At 29.8% G+C, this 11,886-nt stretch overlaps 1 protein-coding gene and 1 long non-coding RNA gene across 2 annotated transcripts; one reads left to right on the top strand and one right to left on the bottom strand.

Annotated features, from left to right (window-relative positions):
* The first annotated feature begins 2,481 nt into the window (after window positions 1-2,481).
* LOC107891716 (transcription repressor MYB5) lies at window positions 2,482-4,367 on the top strand. Its single transcript, XM_041104110.1, has 2 exons — window positions 2,482-3,187; window positions 3,467-4,367. The coding sequence occupies exons 1-2, from the start codon at window positions 2,889-2,891 to the stop codon at window positions 4,119-4,121; spliced, it is 954 nt and encodes a 317-aa protein (XP_040960044.1). The 5' UTR covers window positions 2,482-2,888; the 3' UTR covers window positions 4,122-4,367.
* LOC121223103 (uncharacterized) lies at window positions 2,979-8,988 on the bottom strand. Its single transcript, XR_005920493.1, has 3 exons — window positions 8,767-8,988; window positions 3,444-4,050; window positions 2,979-3,173 (listed from the first exon to the last, which is right to left on the bottom strand). It is a non-coding gene; the product is annotated as an uncharacterized lncRNA (long non-coding RNA).
* Between the last annotated feature and the right edge of the window lie 2,898 nt (window positions 8,989-11,886).

Here is an 11,886-nt window from a genome sequence, read left to right as displayed (position 1 = left end):
TGAATTTTTTTTCAAATCGAACCAAATCGAGTAAAAAAATTTCGAGTCAAGTCGAGTCGAGTTAACATTTATCAAAACAATATAGTTTTGCCTTTCTTATTCGAATTTTTGGATAACTCGAATTATGTAATTCAAATTCGAGTTAAACCAAAAAAATTTGATTTTTATTCGAGTTAATTCGAATAACTCGAATAACTCAAACTATTTAATTCAAAATTTTAATTTTTTATCAAATTTTTCGAATCAAATCGGATTTTATTCACCCCTAGGTACCATGCCCATGATTACAATAGGAGCATGCAACCATCTATTTTAATTTTTTGTGATTGCGTCGCCCTACACATCTCTCAGTACAATATCGCCAACACAATTGACCCCCAACCGAGTCAGCCTACTTCTCTAAGGTCCACAAGTTTTAGGAACCACCTTAAATGGACAAGATTTCGCAATTTATCGGGCATTAAAAGACCCTCAATAATCCTAAGGATGTATGCCCGAGTGTGTTGTTCTCTTTCAACTTCACTCAGTTCCGCATCAAGCCCAACAAATCTATCTGGGCTCCATAAATTGTCTCCAATCGGCAGCGACAATTGATCCAGTCACAACCGGCCTATCCACCGGTAACCTGAGCTGTAATTGTATGTCCTCAAGTGTGATAGTACACTAGCCGCATGGAAGATTGTCTCAAGCCTTCATCTTTCCACCAACGCGCCTATAAGTGTAGAGTCCAATTTATACCCCCTACACATACGGGCCACGTGCAAAAATCTTGCATCTCTCAAGTATGGTTCAATTAAAGACGATGGAAGAGCGGATAGATTGTGAATATACGTTCCCAAATTTTTTAATATAACAACAAAATATTAAATTAAATTAGATTAAATATAATAAAAAAATTTCTTACCATTTGCAATTGAACGGTCGAAATGTGCTTCTCATCCAAATGAATTAGAGAATTTGCCATTAATAATTTTAATAAATACAGAAAAAAATTGTATTACAAAATTAGTTTTTTAAAAAACCTTAATACAATTTTAATAAAAAAATTGAGAGTTGAGAGAGTATTGAAAATGAATTGAGAGAGAATTTAGAGTGAATTGAAAAAGTAAAAGAAATTAAGAGTTTAAATAGGAAAATAAAATAGATATAGGGAGCTGTTGGAATTAGACTGTTGAGAGTAACCATTGCGAGGTAGCTATTAGGGAAAAGGGGTCCAGCTAACCCAATAAATTTAAAAAAAAAAAACCGACTTAATTCAATAAATTTTCATAATTTTTAATATTTTTGGATAATTCACCCACCTCATCTTACTCGTTTTCTTATCCAAAATAAAAGTACAAAATGATGAACTGCCTCACCTCAACTTTTTGTTTGAAGAGTTTGACATGTCAGCATGTCAGCATGACAGCCGCCCATTCAAACAATGCAAGTAGTAGTAAAAGCAGAGTCAACAATATACTAACTATAGTGGAGAGATAAATTAATTTAATTCAACGTAATTTTATATAAATTATATACGATTTTTGCTTTTACAAATTATACATGTAAATTAAAAAAACATTTATTTGTTATAATAGATTTTAAGTCAATATATAAAACAAATAGTATTTTTAATAAAATTGATATTTTTAAATTTTTTTATTCTTTTAATATATTTTAAGACATATATCTACTTATAAAATCTAAAATTACTAAAAAAAATTTCTTTTCCAATATAAGAAAAATATAAACAAATCTGAAATGTTAGGCAGACAAAGGATGTAATTATATTTTTTTATTTTAAAAAGTAATTTAATAAAAATAATAATATTCAGATATAATTAGAAAAATAATTAATTTTATACAATGTGTCATAAAATTAACAAGGCAACGGAAAATCTTGTGTTTTTTTTCCGTATTTGACCTAAAAGGAGATAGAAAATAATACTTCATGAAATGCATATGGTTAGTTGATTTTCAACGTCTTCAAAATCCATTAACAGACGGTACTATGTTTCCCTAATATATATATATATATAATTAAAAATTTTCATATAAAAAAGTTGACTATAATACTAAGGAATCAATGAAGTATTACTTTCTTAAATAAGTATGGTATCTAATTCAATTTTTTCATCAAAATAAACCTTTATTAAATAAAACAATTTATTTAAAATTTTATTTAGCTATCAATTATCAATTAATTATATTTATTCTAATATATATTAAAATTTAAGTGTTTATTAAAATTAAATAAAAATATAAAAATACATAAAAGAAATATCTATTCCAAAAAAAGAAGCATAATTACATATATAAGAATAATTACGATCAAAATCAACATTACAAAGTACAATTAAATTAATAACCGAGATGGATCTAAAATTTCAACTAGAATAAATAAATTTAAACAAAATTCAATAAAATAAAACTCGAGTTTGAACAAAAAAGAAAAACATATATTAGAATGATCATAAAAATCAACATTTCACTCTACTTTTTAATTTCCCAAATAATTTCTCTTTTCTCCATACATTCAAAGATTTTTAACATTTTGGGTTACTTGAAAAATAAATTGAATTAGAAAAACATATTAAATAAATTGGATAAGAAAATATATTAAATATGAATATAATATTATTTTTATTTTTAAAAAATGAATGAGATGTTTGGTTGAAACCATTTTAATTCCTTCCAGGTTTCGCTTAAAATATTCGTATATAGTCTCAGGCTATCTCTTACTCTTTCCTCTTTCAGCACGTTCTTTCTTTATCTTTCCTCATTTCGGTTCCTATCCTATAAAATCCTAAACTTTTGATATCTTCCATTTCCCAGCAAAACAACCAATCCAAAAAGAATCCCCCAAAGCAAAAACTCAAGAAAAAGGATCATATATAGTTGAAGAAATCATGAAGAACCCAAGTTTAGTCGGTAATTCAACAAGCAGCAAGGGTACTCCTTGTTGCAGCAAAGTTGGGATAAAGAGAGGACCATGGACGCCCGAAGAAGATGAAGTATTAGCCAACTACATCAAAAGGGAAGGCGAAGGACGATGGCGGACTTTGCCTAAACGAGCTGGTTTGCTTCGATGCGGTAAGAGTTGTCGTCTCCGGTGGATGAATTATCTCCGACCCTCTGTTAAACGAGGTCGTATTGCTCCCGATGAAGAAGATCTCATTCTTCGCCTTCATCGCCTGCTCGGTAACAGGTACCCAGATTAACAATATTAATCCATATATCTCCAACATTCAACAACAAACACTGTTTTCTCTGCTTTTTCTAATGATTAGGGTAAGAACGTGCAGAAATAGATCGAATTTTTGTTTGGGTTTTGTGTTTTACACGCTATTAAATTGGGGATCATGTTTAAAATTATTGATAAGAAGCTAAATTTAAGGTTTTTGTGTTCATTTCTTTAGGGTTTTATTTTAAATACTGTATAGTCTCTTATTTAGGGTTCTTACTTGTTCCATTTTGAATCTTGCAGGTGGTCACTGATAGCTGGTAGGATTCCAGGGCGTACAGATAATGAAATAAAGAACTACTGGAATACCCATCTAAGCAAGAAGCTGATCAGCCAAGGAATAGATCCAAGAACCCATAAACCATTGAACCTTATTACCGATAAATCACCACAGATTAATCATGATCCTGTTCCAAAATCAAACCCTAGCCCCCCTATCCCTAATCCTTCTGTATTAGCATCAAAAACCATTACCATTAAAACTACAAACACTACCAAAGATGGTACACCGACTAACCTGGAACATGGGTATCAGCAGCAATCTCAAAACCAACAGGTTGATAAGAGCATGGAGAAACGGCATTATACTGAAAGTGCAACTCTTATCATGGGGGAACCAAGCAGCCATGGAAACGAAGGGGATCATATGGAAAATTGCAATGAAGATATGTTCTCCTCGTTTCTAGATTCATTGATTAATGAAAACTTGCTTGTTAATCAACACCCAGAAGAGCAGCAACCTAATAATTTGGTGGCACAGGCAGCAGCAGCCGCAGAATCTTCTCAGAACTTGAGTCATGGCGACATGTGGGAAACCGAACTCATATCTGCAATGGTTGGTTTTGGGAATGAGCCAAACTCTTTCAACAATCATTATCATTATCTGCATCAACTTTAGCAGATCAAACTGCAAATTTATATGCATATTGAAATTAGATGTTTTTAGATTTTCTACGGTTGCTTGTATTTATTTTTCCTTTTTCTTTCTTTCATTGCTCGGTTGTGTTAATGTTATGTACTCATTTTATTTGTATGCTTGCACCTACAATGAAAGTTTGTAGTCTTATTCGTAGTGTCTATTAAAATGTATCAATCCCTAAATCTGTAATTTCCTACAGAAATTAATGAAATTATTGAAGCAAAAGGTTGAGTATTGCTTCCTATGAGTTGGCTCAATATTCCACTGCTATTTCTTCCACCCCTCTCTGAATATATGTAATATGTATACGTATGTGCATGTGTGCGGATAAATTCCAACTAATACAAAGAAATAGAATGCCTAGATTGTGTGACAGACTCTATTTTGAGGAGTTCACCATCTATACTACGTGTTTGGTTTCTTTTAATATATAAAAGGGGTTATATCTTGGGAATAAGAATATATAATTGTTATTGTAAATGAGATTCAGACTCCAAATATATTATGAATCGATTTAAGTCTTTAACTTGGACATATTTTTTTACATTGATTTGCTCATTCAAGATTTATCAAATATATATATATAACTACGTAGTAGATTTTCCCAACTATGTGCTAGTGGAGACAATAAATTGAACTCATGCATGCTCCATACAAAATTGCACAATGTTAACATTATTACATCATGCATAGACTAAGTTATTAGATGAAATGAGTTTTTTTTATTTTTAATGTTATTTTGCATGTAAATAATTTCTTTATATGTGTTATCGAAATTAGCATTAATTCCATACTTGAGAGAGAGAGAAATCATGTTTTTCTGAATGTTTAAGTTATTAGTTATTTTAATTTTAATATTTTTTTCTAAGAAAGAAAATTTTAAAATTTGTAATTCACAAAATCATTCATGGTTTTTAAAATTTGGTTCAACGTTACTTCAGTCTTTAAGATTGAAAGAAGAATCGACATGTATTCTAAAAGACGAGTTCTCCCCTCTTAGCGACATTTCACTAAGAAAGTGACGTTGAAAATCTTTCTTTCTTGTAGTCATTTAGCTGCTTAGATATCCATATAGAATACGATGGGGGAGACTAATAAGGTGACATTCGCTAACCAGTTGCATGGTTGATTCCCAAAATTTTGCAAGCAAATATCAAAGAGCTGTTTGGAGTTGAGAAAACTCAAAATGTTATATAGGTATTAGCTACCGCCATCTTGCAATGATTCACAGACATATACACTGTATAGTTTAAGGGATAAAAAATTTTAATTAGAAAACTGCCATTGATCGATTTGATTGTTAATAAATGCTAATTTAGTTGGTGGAAGTTGACACATATGTGGGCATATATTTTTAAAAGAATTACTAAAAATGCACATCCAAAATAAATCTAGACAAATAAACGTTTAAATTTATTTATCTGGTTTTATTTTGAATATGGTTAAAATATTATAAAAATTATAAAAGTAAGTTCAAAAAAATATATAAAAAGTGTAAAAACAATCGATTACATGTATGATAGGATAAAAAAATATCATGCTTCATTTAGGGCAAATATGTTGATTCAAATTTGACTTTCCATCTACTTTGAGGAAAGGAAAATGTATCTTCTCATCTCTGCCACTCTTTATCCCAAAAATTAAGCCTAAAAGGCCCACCAATTGAACTTGTTAAGCTTTCGGTTACTGAAAAATATTTCTTATGAAAATCAACATCAACATCTCTTTTTGTTTTGTTTTGAAACATTTAATGATCAAATAATTTTCATTTTTAACATGTTTCAAATACTCTGTAACAAAGCAAAAAAAATGATGAAATAATGTTCATTTTAGAATATTTTGAATTATGTATAGAATGAAATGAATGTCCTAGATTTTTATATAAATTTGGACATTCTTTTATTTAAATTTATTTTTAACGTGTATTTTCTTAAAAAAAATTAAATATGTGCAAATTTTTATTAGTCACATTAGAAAGATATAATTGATTTTTTGACACTGAAAATTTAATAAAATAATTTTCTTTTAAGAGCTTAACAACTACAATTTTTTATCATTAAGCCTTACATACATATTTATGGAAATCATTTTTAATATTTTTGAATAGCCGATCTCAACCGATTGGGTCATGAGCAAATGATTTTGTTTATCCAAGCTGACCCATAACTCTATACATGAACAGCAGCTTTACTCAAAATTATTAATATTTAATATTCTAAAAAAGTCTTTAAATGGATAGGCTGTGTTCAATCGAGCCCTTGTACTTGTATTTAACCATTTGATTTTTACTCAGCCTTTCATTTATTTGTTTAATTATTTAATATATGTTATAGCATTTTTAATAAATTAAAAAAAAAAGATTAGAGGAAATAGTTGCAATTTAGTTGCGTGGAAGCAAGAGAAGAGAGGGAGGGACGAGAAAGGCAACTATTCTTTTAACACCTTTACTTAAAGTATGCTGACAAACCAATCATAAAAAAAACAGGGAGGCAACTTGTGGCTAATTACCACTACATAATTAAGACTCGGAACATAAAGTAAAACATGTTTGTGTCATGTTTCATCAACAAACAAATTAATACATAATAATTATTATTATTATGTTTCCGCCACATAAAAAAATACGTTAAACTCCCCAAGGCAAAATTTGATATTTTCAATTTAAAATCATTAAAAAATTTATACAAAATTATATGAAAATTATAATTGAAATAATTGAAATTTACAAAAAAAATATAAAAAAGTAAAAAAAAAATATTAAAAAGTTATTGACAATATTAAAAAGTAGAAAATTAAAAGAATTAGATAAATTTAAAGATATATATATATATATAGTCTCAGTTGTCATTTTATTTGCCATATCAACCCATTTCCCAACCTTAATTTGCATCTCATAACACTTCCTTGCTACTTTGATGGATCAACACAATAAATAGCTTTAGGGATCAATTTTTTTTTTTGTAATTTTTAATAGGTATTGTATTGTCAACAATGGTTAGTGTGGAAATAAAAAATGATTTTATAATTTTTTTCATATATTTTTTATTTTTTATAGTTTCTATGCTTTTTATAGTATTTTGTAAATTTTAATAATTTTATAGGGGTTTTAAATATTTTTTCATAATTTTTTTAGTTTTCGTAATTTATATAATTTATTGTTATTTTTATATTTTTTTAATATATTTCTGCAATTTTCTTTATTTTTATAACTTTTTAATTTTTTATATATTTTTCCTTATTTTAAATAGAAAATATCAATTTTGTCACGTAGCACAATCTACCTCATACATGGTGAAAATAACTCAAAAACAGAAAAAAAATGGTACCATTGACTTTAATAATAAGAAAAGCTTAATTGATGGAAAATCTAATGTTTAAGAGCTCATTGAGTACTTTTTTTTCAATGGCTTAATTGATTATTTCCTTTAGCTTAAAATATTTTAATAGCTAGGACAAGGTACATCCTATTAAAAAACAGTAAATTAAATCAAACAAATGAATCAATTAATAAATTAATATATAATTAACAATTTTTAATATAAAATTAAATTAAATATAAATATTGATAAACTTGATATTTTAAAATTTTAGAAATCGATTCGTAATCATAATCTTGATATGTATATGTAATTTTATTTAGAAAAAATAAATGACAAGTTTAAAATTGAAGCAGCTAGTGATGATGAGGACCAAAGCAATAGTAAGAACAGACACTAAAGGTACGACCCCAAGCGTAGTAGGTTAGGTGGGCGAAGAAGGCAAGACTGGCAGGTGAATTTTGAGAAGTAGGTGGGCGGCATACATGCATGCCCAATGCCCTACCATTTTTGTGGACGTCAATTCATCCGATACTTGGTTACTTCCTTGTGGACCTATTTGGGCTTGGGTTTTAATGTGATAGCCCTAAGACACATTTTTCGGAACTTTTAAGATTTCGTACATAGTTTATGCAAAAATCCATAATATTTTTCAATTCTATAGAATAGTGAAAGGGGTCGGAAAAACTGAAAGGAAGTGTGAGCGACGGCCAACCTGGTAGCCGCCCGCTCCAGCAGGGAAATAGAGCTCCAAGCTTCTTCCACAAAAGGTTTTTCTCAACAAATCTACTTAGGTATCAAACATACACCCATCTTATTATTGGTGCGTTCTCAAGAGATTTTTTGACAAATGAAAATATTATTATTTTACTCTCTCTTTTTTTTTGCATTTAATTACTTTTAGTACTGAATGCAATAAAAAAAAGTACTAATGGTGGTACGATATCACAATGGTACTTTATTTCTTTAAATATCACTACAAACTTATTAACATTTTCCTAAAAATATGTTGATAGAATAATCATATACCATTAGATAAATAAATGCACATATATATGAAAATTATTGGCATTGTGATTGTATAGGGACTGACCTTCCTTTAGATTTTTTTATATTATAATAAGAACTATTCACAGTAGCAAAATAAATAATCTAAATGGAAAAGAATTATATAGGATAAAAGTTAGAAGGTTGAGGATATACAAATTAAGAGTGAGCTTTTCACTATCACCATAACATTTCTTTTCAAAGGAAAAAAGCATACAAGGAACTGTATATGGGTGTGTGAGATTGCCTATCAAACTAACCTGGAGAAATGAAGCTTTCTATCAATGCTGTTTCCGCCGATCGTCGGAGCTGTACTGATAAGCATCGGACCTCTCCTATCAATACCAAGTTACAACTATTTTCCCAGTGGAAGGGGAAATGCATGGAAAGATGGTAATACACAAAAATCAGAAAGCAGCCAAAGATTATATTTGAGTTGCAACAGGTAATAAATAGAAAAAGAAGAAAACCCCAGGAAAATTGGAGGTGAAAGGTGTAATGATTTTCTCGTGAAGGCCCATGAGGGTTAGATTTACGGACTTCAACAACCAAACCCTTAGACCACCCTGCATGCTTCCCTGCCTCAACCTACCCTTCTCCTTTTCCAACCCCCCCTCGCATGCTGCCTACCATTTTAATGGAGCTAATTACCGACTTATATTAATGTTAATAATTATGTACTGCAAATTTTCTGGAAATTAAGAAGACTAGAAGCAATACATAAGCAAATGGCTCGTGACCCCGAATAAAATTATGCGAATGAACTCTAGCTTGTTTTAGAAAGACAGGTGGCTTACGGCGATGGTTGCTGCAGTTTTGTCAGTATGCATGGTTGATGAGGACTGAAGTTGTTTTTAATAACAAATTTTCTTTAATATAAGAATATAACTTGTATATTTATGGTGAAATCAAGATATTTATGTTGGATAGGCGATCAAAAACTAAGATATGTTTACGGAATCAGAAGGGTGGCATACTGGAATTACCCTAATGCAGGATCGATAGTTCATCAGATTAAAAATAACAGTGTAACTGTTGAGAAGTTAGAGAGAATATTAAGAATGAACTTTCATCTATCTCCTCTCAATTAACTTACAAGTAATGACATTATATGGCTAAATTGTAAACTATAACTACTTACAAACTGGTTAACTATTTTTACAAACTAACAGCTAACCACTGCTACTAATTTCTAACTAATTACAGTTTCTTTCTTCAACACTCCCCCTCAAGTTGGTGGTTGAAATATGTTTTTAACCCCAAATTTGCTCATCAAGTAATTATGCTGTTGAATTCCCAAGGCCTTAGTAAGGATACCTGCAATCTGATCTGTTGAAGATACATGTTCTGTTTGTATCAATCTCGCTTGTACCTTCTCTTGAACAAAGTGGCGATCTATTTCAATGTGCTTAGTTCTTTCATGGAATACAAGAGTGATAGCTATCTGAATGGCTGACTTGTTGTCACTGAAAAGTTTAACCGGAGTTACATTCCTTATTTCTAGTTCTTCCAATAGTCCAGTTAACCAAACTATTTCTGCTACTATCATAGCCATGCTTCTATATTCAGCTTCAGGTGATGATCGTGCAACAGTGTTTTGCTTCTTTGACTTTCAAGATACCAAAGAATCTCCTAATTTAATGTAAAAACTTGTCACTGACCTTCTCGACATTGAGCATGAAGCCCAATCTGAATCACAATAGGCCACCATTTGGATATCCTTTGAAGCTTTGAATAACAAGCCTTGCCCTAGTTCTTTCTTCACATATCTCACAACTCTCAATGCTGCTTCAAGATGTGAATTCTTAGGCTGCTGCATAAATTGACTCAAATGTTGCACTGCATAAATAATGTTTGACCTGGTATGAGTCAAATAAAGCAATCTTTTAATTAATCTCTGATAAATTGTCTTGTCTTCAATCAGGGAATCACCAGAATTCTACTGTAGTGTTTCATCACACTCAACTATAGTGAGCTTTAAATTATGATCTAGAGGAGTTGGAGCAGGCTTAGCTCCTCCTAATCCTGCATCTTCAATAAGCTCCATGGCATATTTCCTCTAATTCAACAAAATTCCCTCTTTTAATCTTAGAACTTCGAATCCAAGAAAATACTTCAATTTTCCCACATCTTTCATTTTTAAATTCTGATTTAATATGCCTTTCAACTTAGCAATCATCTCCTCATTATTCCTACTGATCATTAAATCATCCACATATATATCAACATGACTAATAAACTATCACCCTTCTTTTTTGTGAACATAGAGTAATCAAACTTAGGGCTAGTTTGGATGGGCGGTGAGTTTACCTCCGGTGAGGTTAGAAACAGCGGTGGCGGTGAGATTAGTTACTATAGCGGTGAGATTGGATACTGTAGCAGTAAGATTAGAAATAATGGTGGAGTGTGTGTTTGGATTCAAACGCAGCTGTAGCGGTGAGGTGAGAATAAAAAATGACTATTAAGGACATCAGATTAGAATTGATATATAATAAAAGTTTTTTAAATTATTTTACTTTTTTAAAATTATTAAAATATGTGAATTTATAAATTCATTTAATAAAATATTAAAATTTATCTTCCAATATTTTAATGAATTATATAATTAATTTAAATTATTTATTAGATAAAATGATAATTATTTTTAATTTTTTATAGTTAAATATTTTTTTATAACTATGATAAATATTATTTTCACAAATAGTAACATTATACTTGGATAAAATTTTGAAGTATCTAAACGGATGATTTTTAATAAAAAAAATATAATAACATAAGACATAACAAGTTTCATTATTACTAAAAATTAGGTTATGATACAAAATGTTTTTACAAATATGGATTCATTAAACTAGTTGCAATGGTTTCCCTTAACATCGTGATTTCAAGGTCACTTTCTCTGTTAGAAGAACTCGATTCACCTCTGTCAAACTAGCTTGAAGAGACTGGCATGTCGGGCATATTCTCAAATTCTCGAAAATCCTCATCATTTGACCAAGCATGTCTTTGAATGTAATTATGTAAAACCATTGTTGCAATAACTGTTAAAACTTGCTTGTTGAATGAATAACTTGGAATATCTCTTAATATTGGCCTTTTTTTTCCACACTCCAAATGTTCGTTCAATCACTGAGCGTAACGAAGAATGGGCATGATTAAAGATTTCTTTTTTTCCAGATACTTGATGATTACCTCGATGAAAATTAGGTAAATGATATCGTTCCCCCTATATGGACCTAGAAAATCTGCCATTTGAGGATATCCTGAATCCACAAGATAATATTTTCCTACAAAAGAGTAAAACATAATATCAAGTTTAAAAATAATTTAAAATTTTTAATATTTTTTATGTAAAAAGTAATTAAAAATTAAAGTTCAAC

This window comes from Gossypium hirsutum, chromosome D11 (genome assembly GCF_007990345.1).
Source record: "Gossypium hirsutum isolate 1008001.06 chromosome D11, Gossypium_hirsutum_v2.1, whole genome shotgun sequence".
NCBI classification, from domain to species: Eukaryota; Viridiplantae; Streptophyta; class Magnoliopsida; order Malvales; family Malvaceae; genus Gossypium; species Gossypium hirsutum.
Note: the sequence above shows the minus strand (reverse complement) of the source record. Positions and strands in the feature narration are given on the sequence as shown.

Excerpts from the sequence above, each read along its gene's own strand:
- LOC107891716 (XM_041104110.1), top strand. The coding sequence starts at position 2,889 with ATGAAGAACCCAAGTTTAGTCGGTAATTCAACAAGCAGCAAGGGTACT. Across the intron at positions 3,188-3,466 it reads CATCGCCTGCTCGGTAACAG|GTGGTCACTGATAGCTGGTA; the intron begins GTACCCAGATTA and ends TGAATCTTGCAG.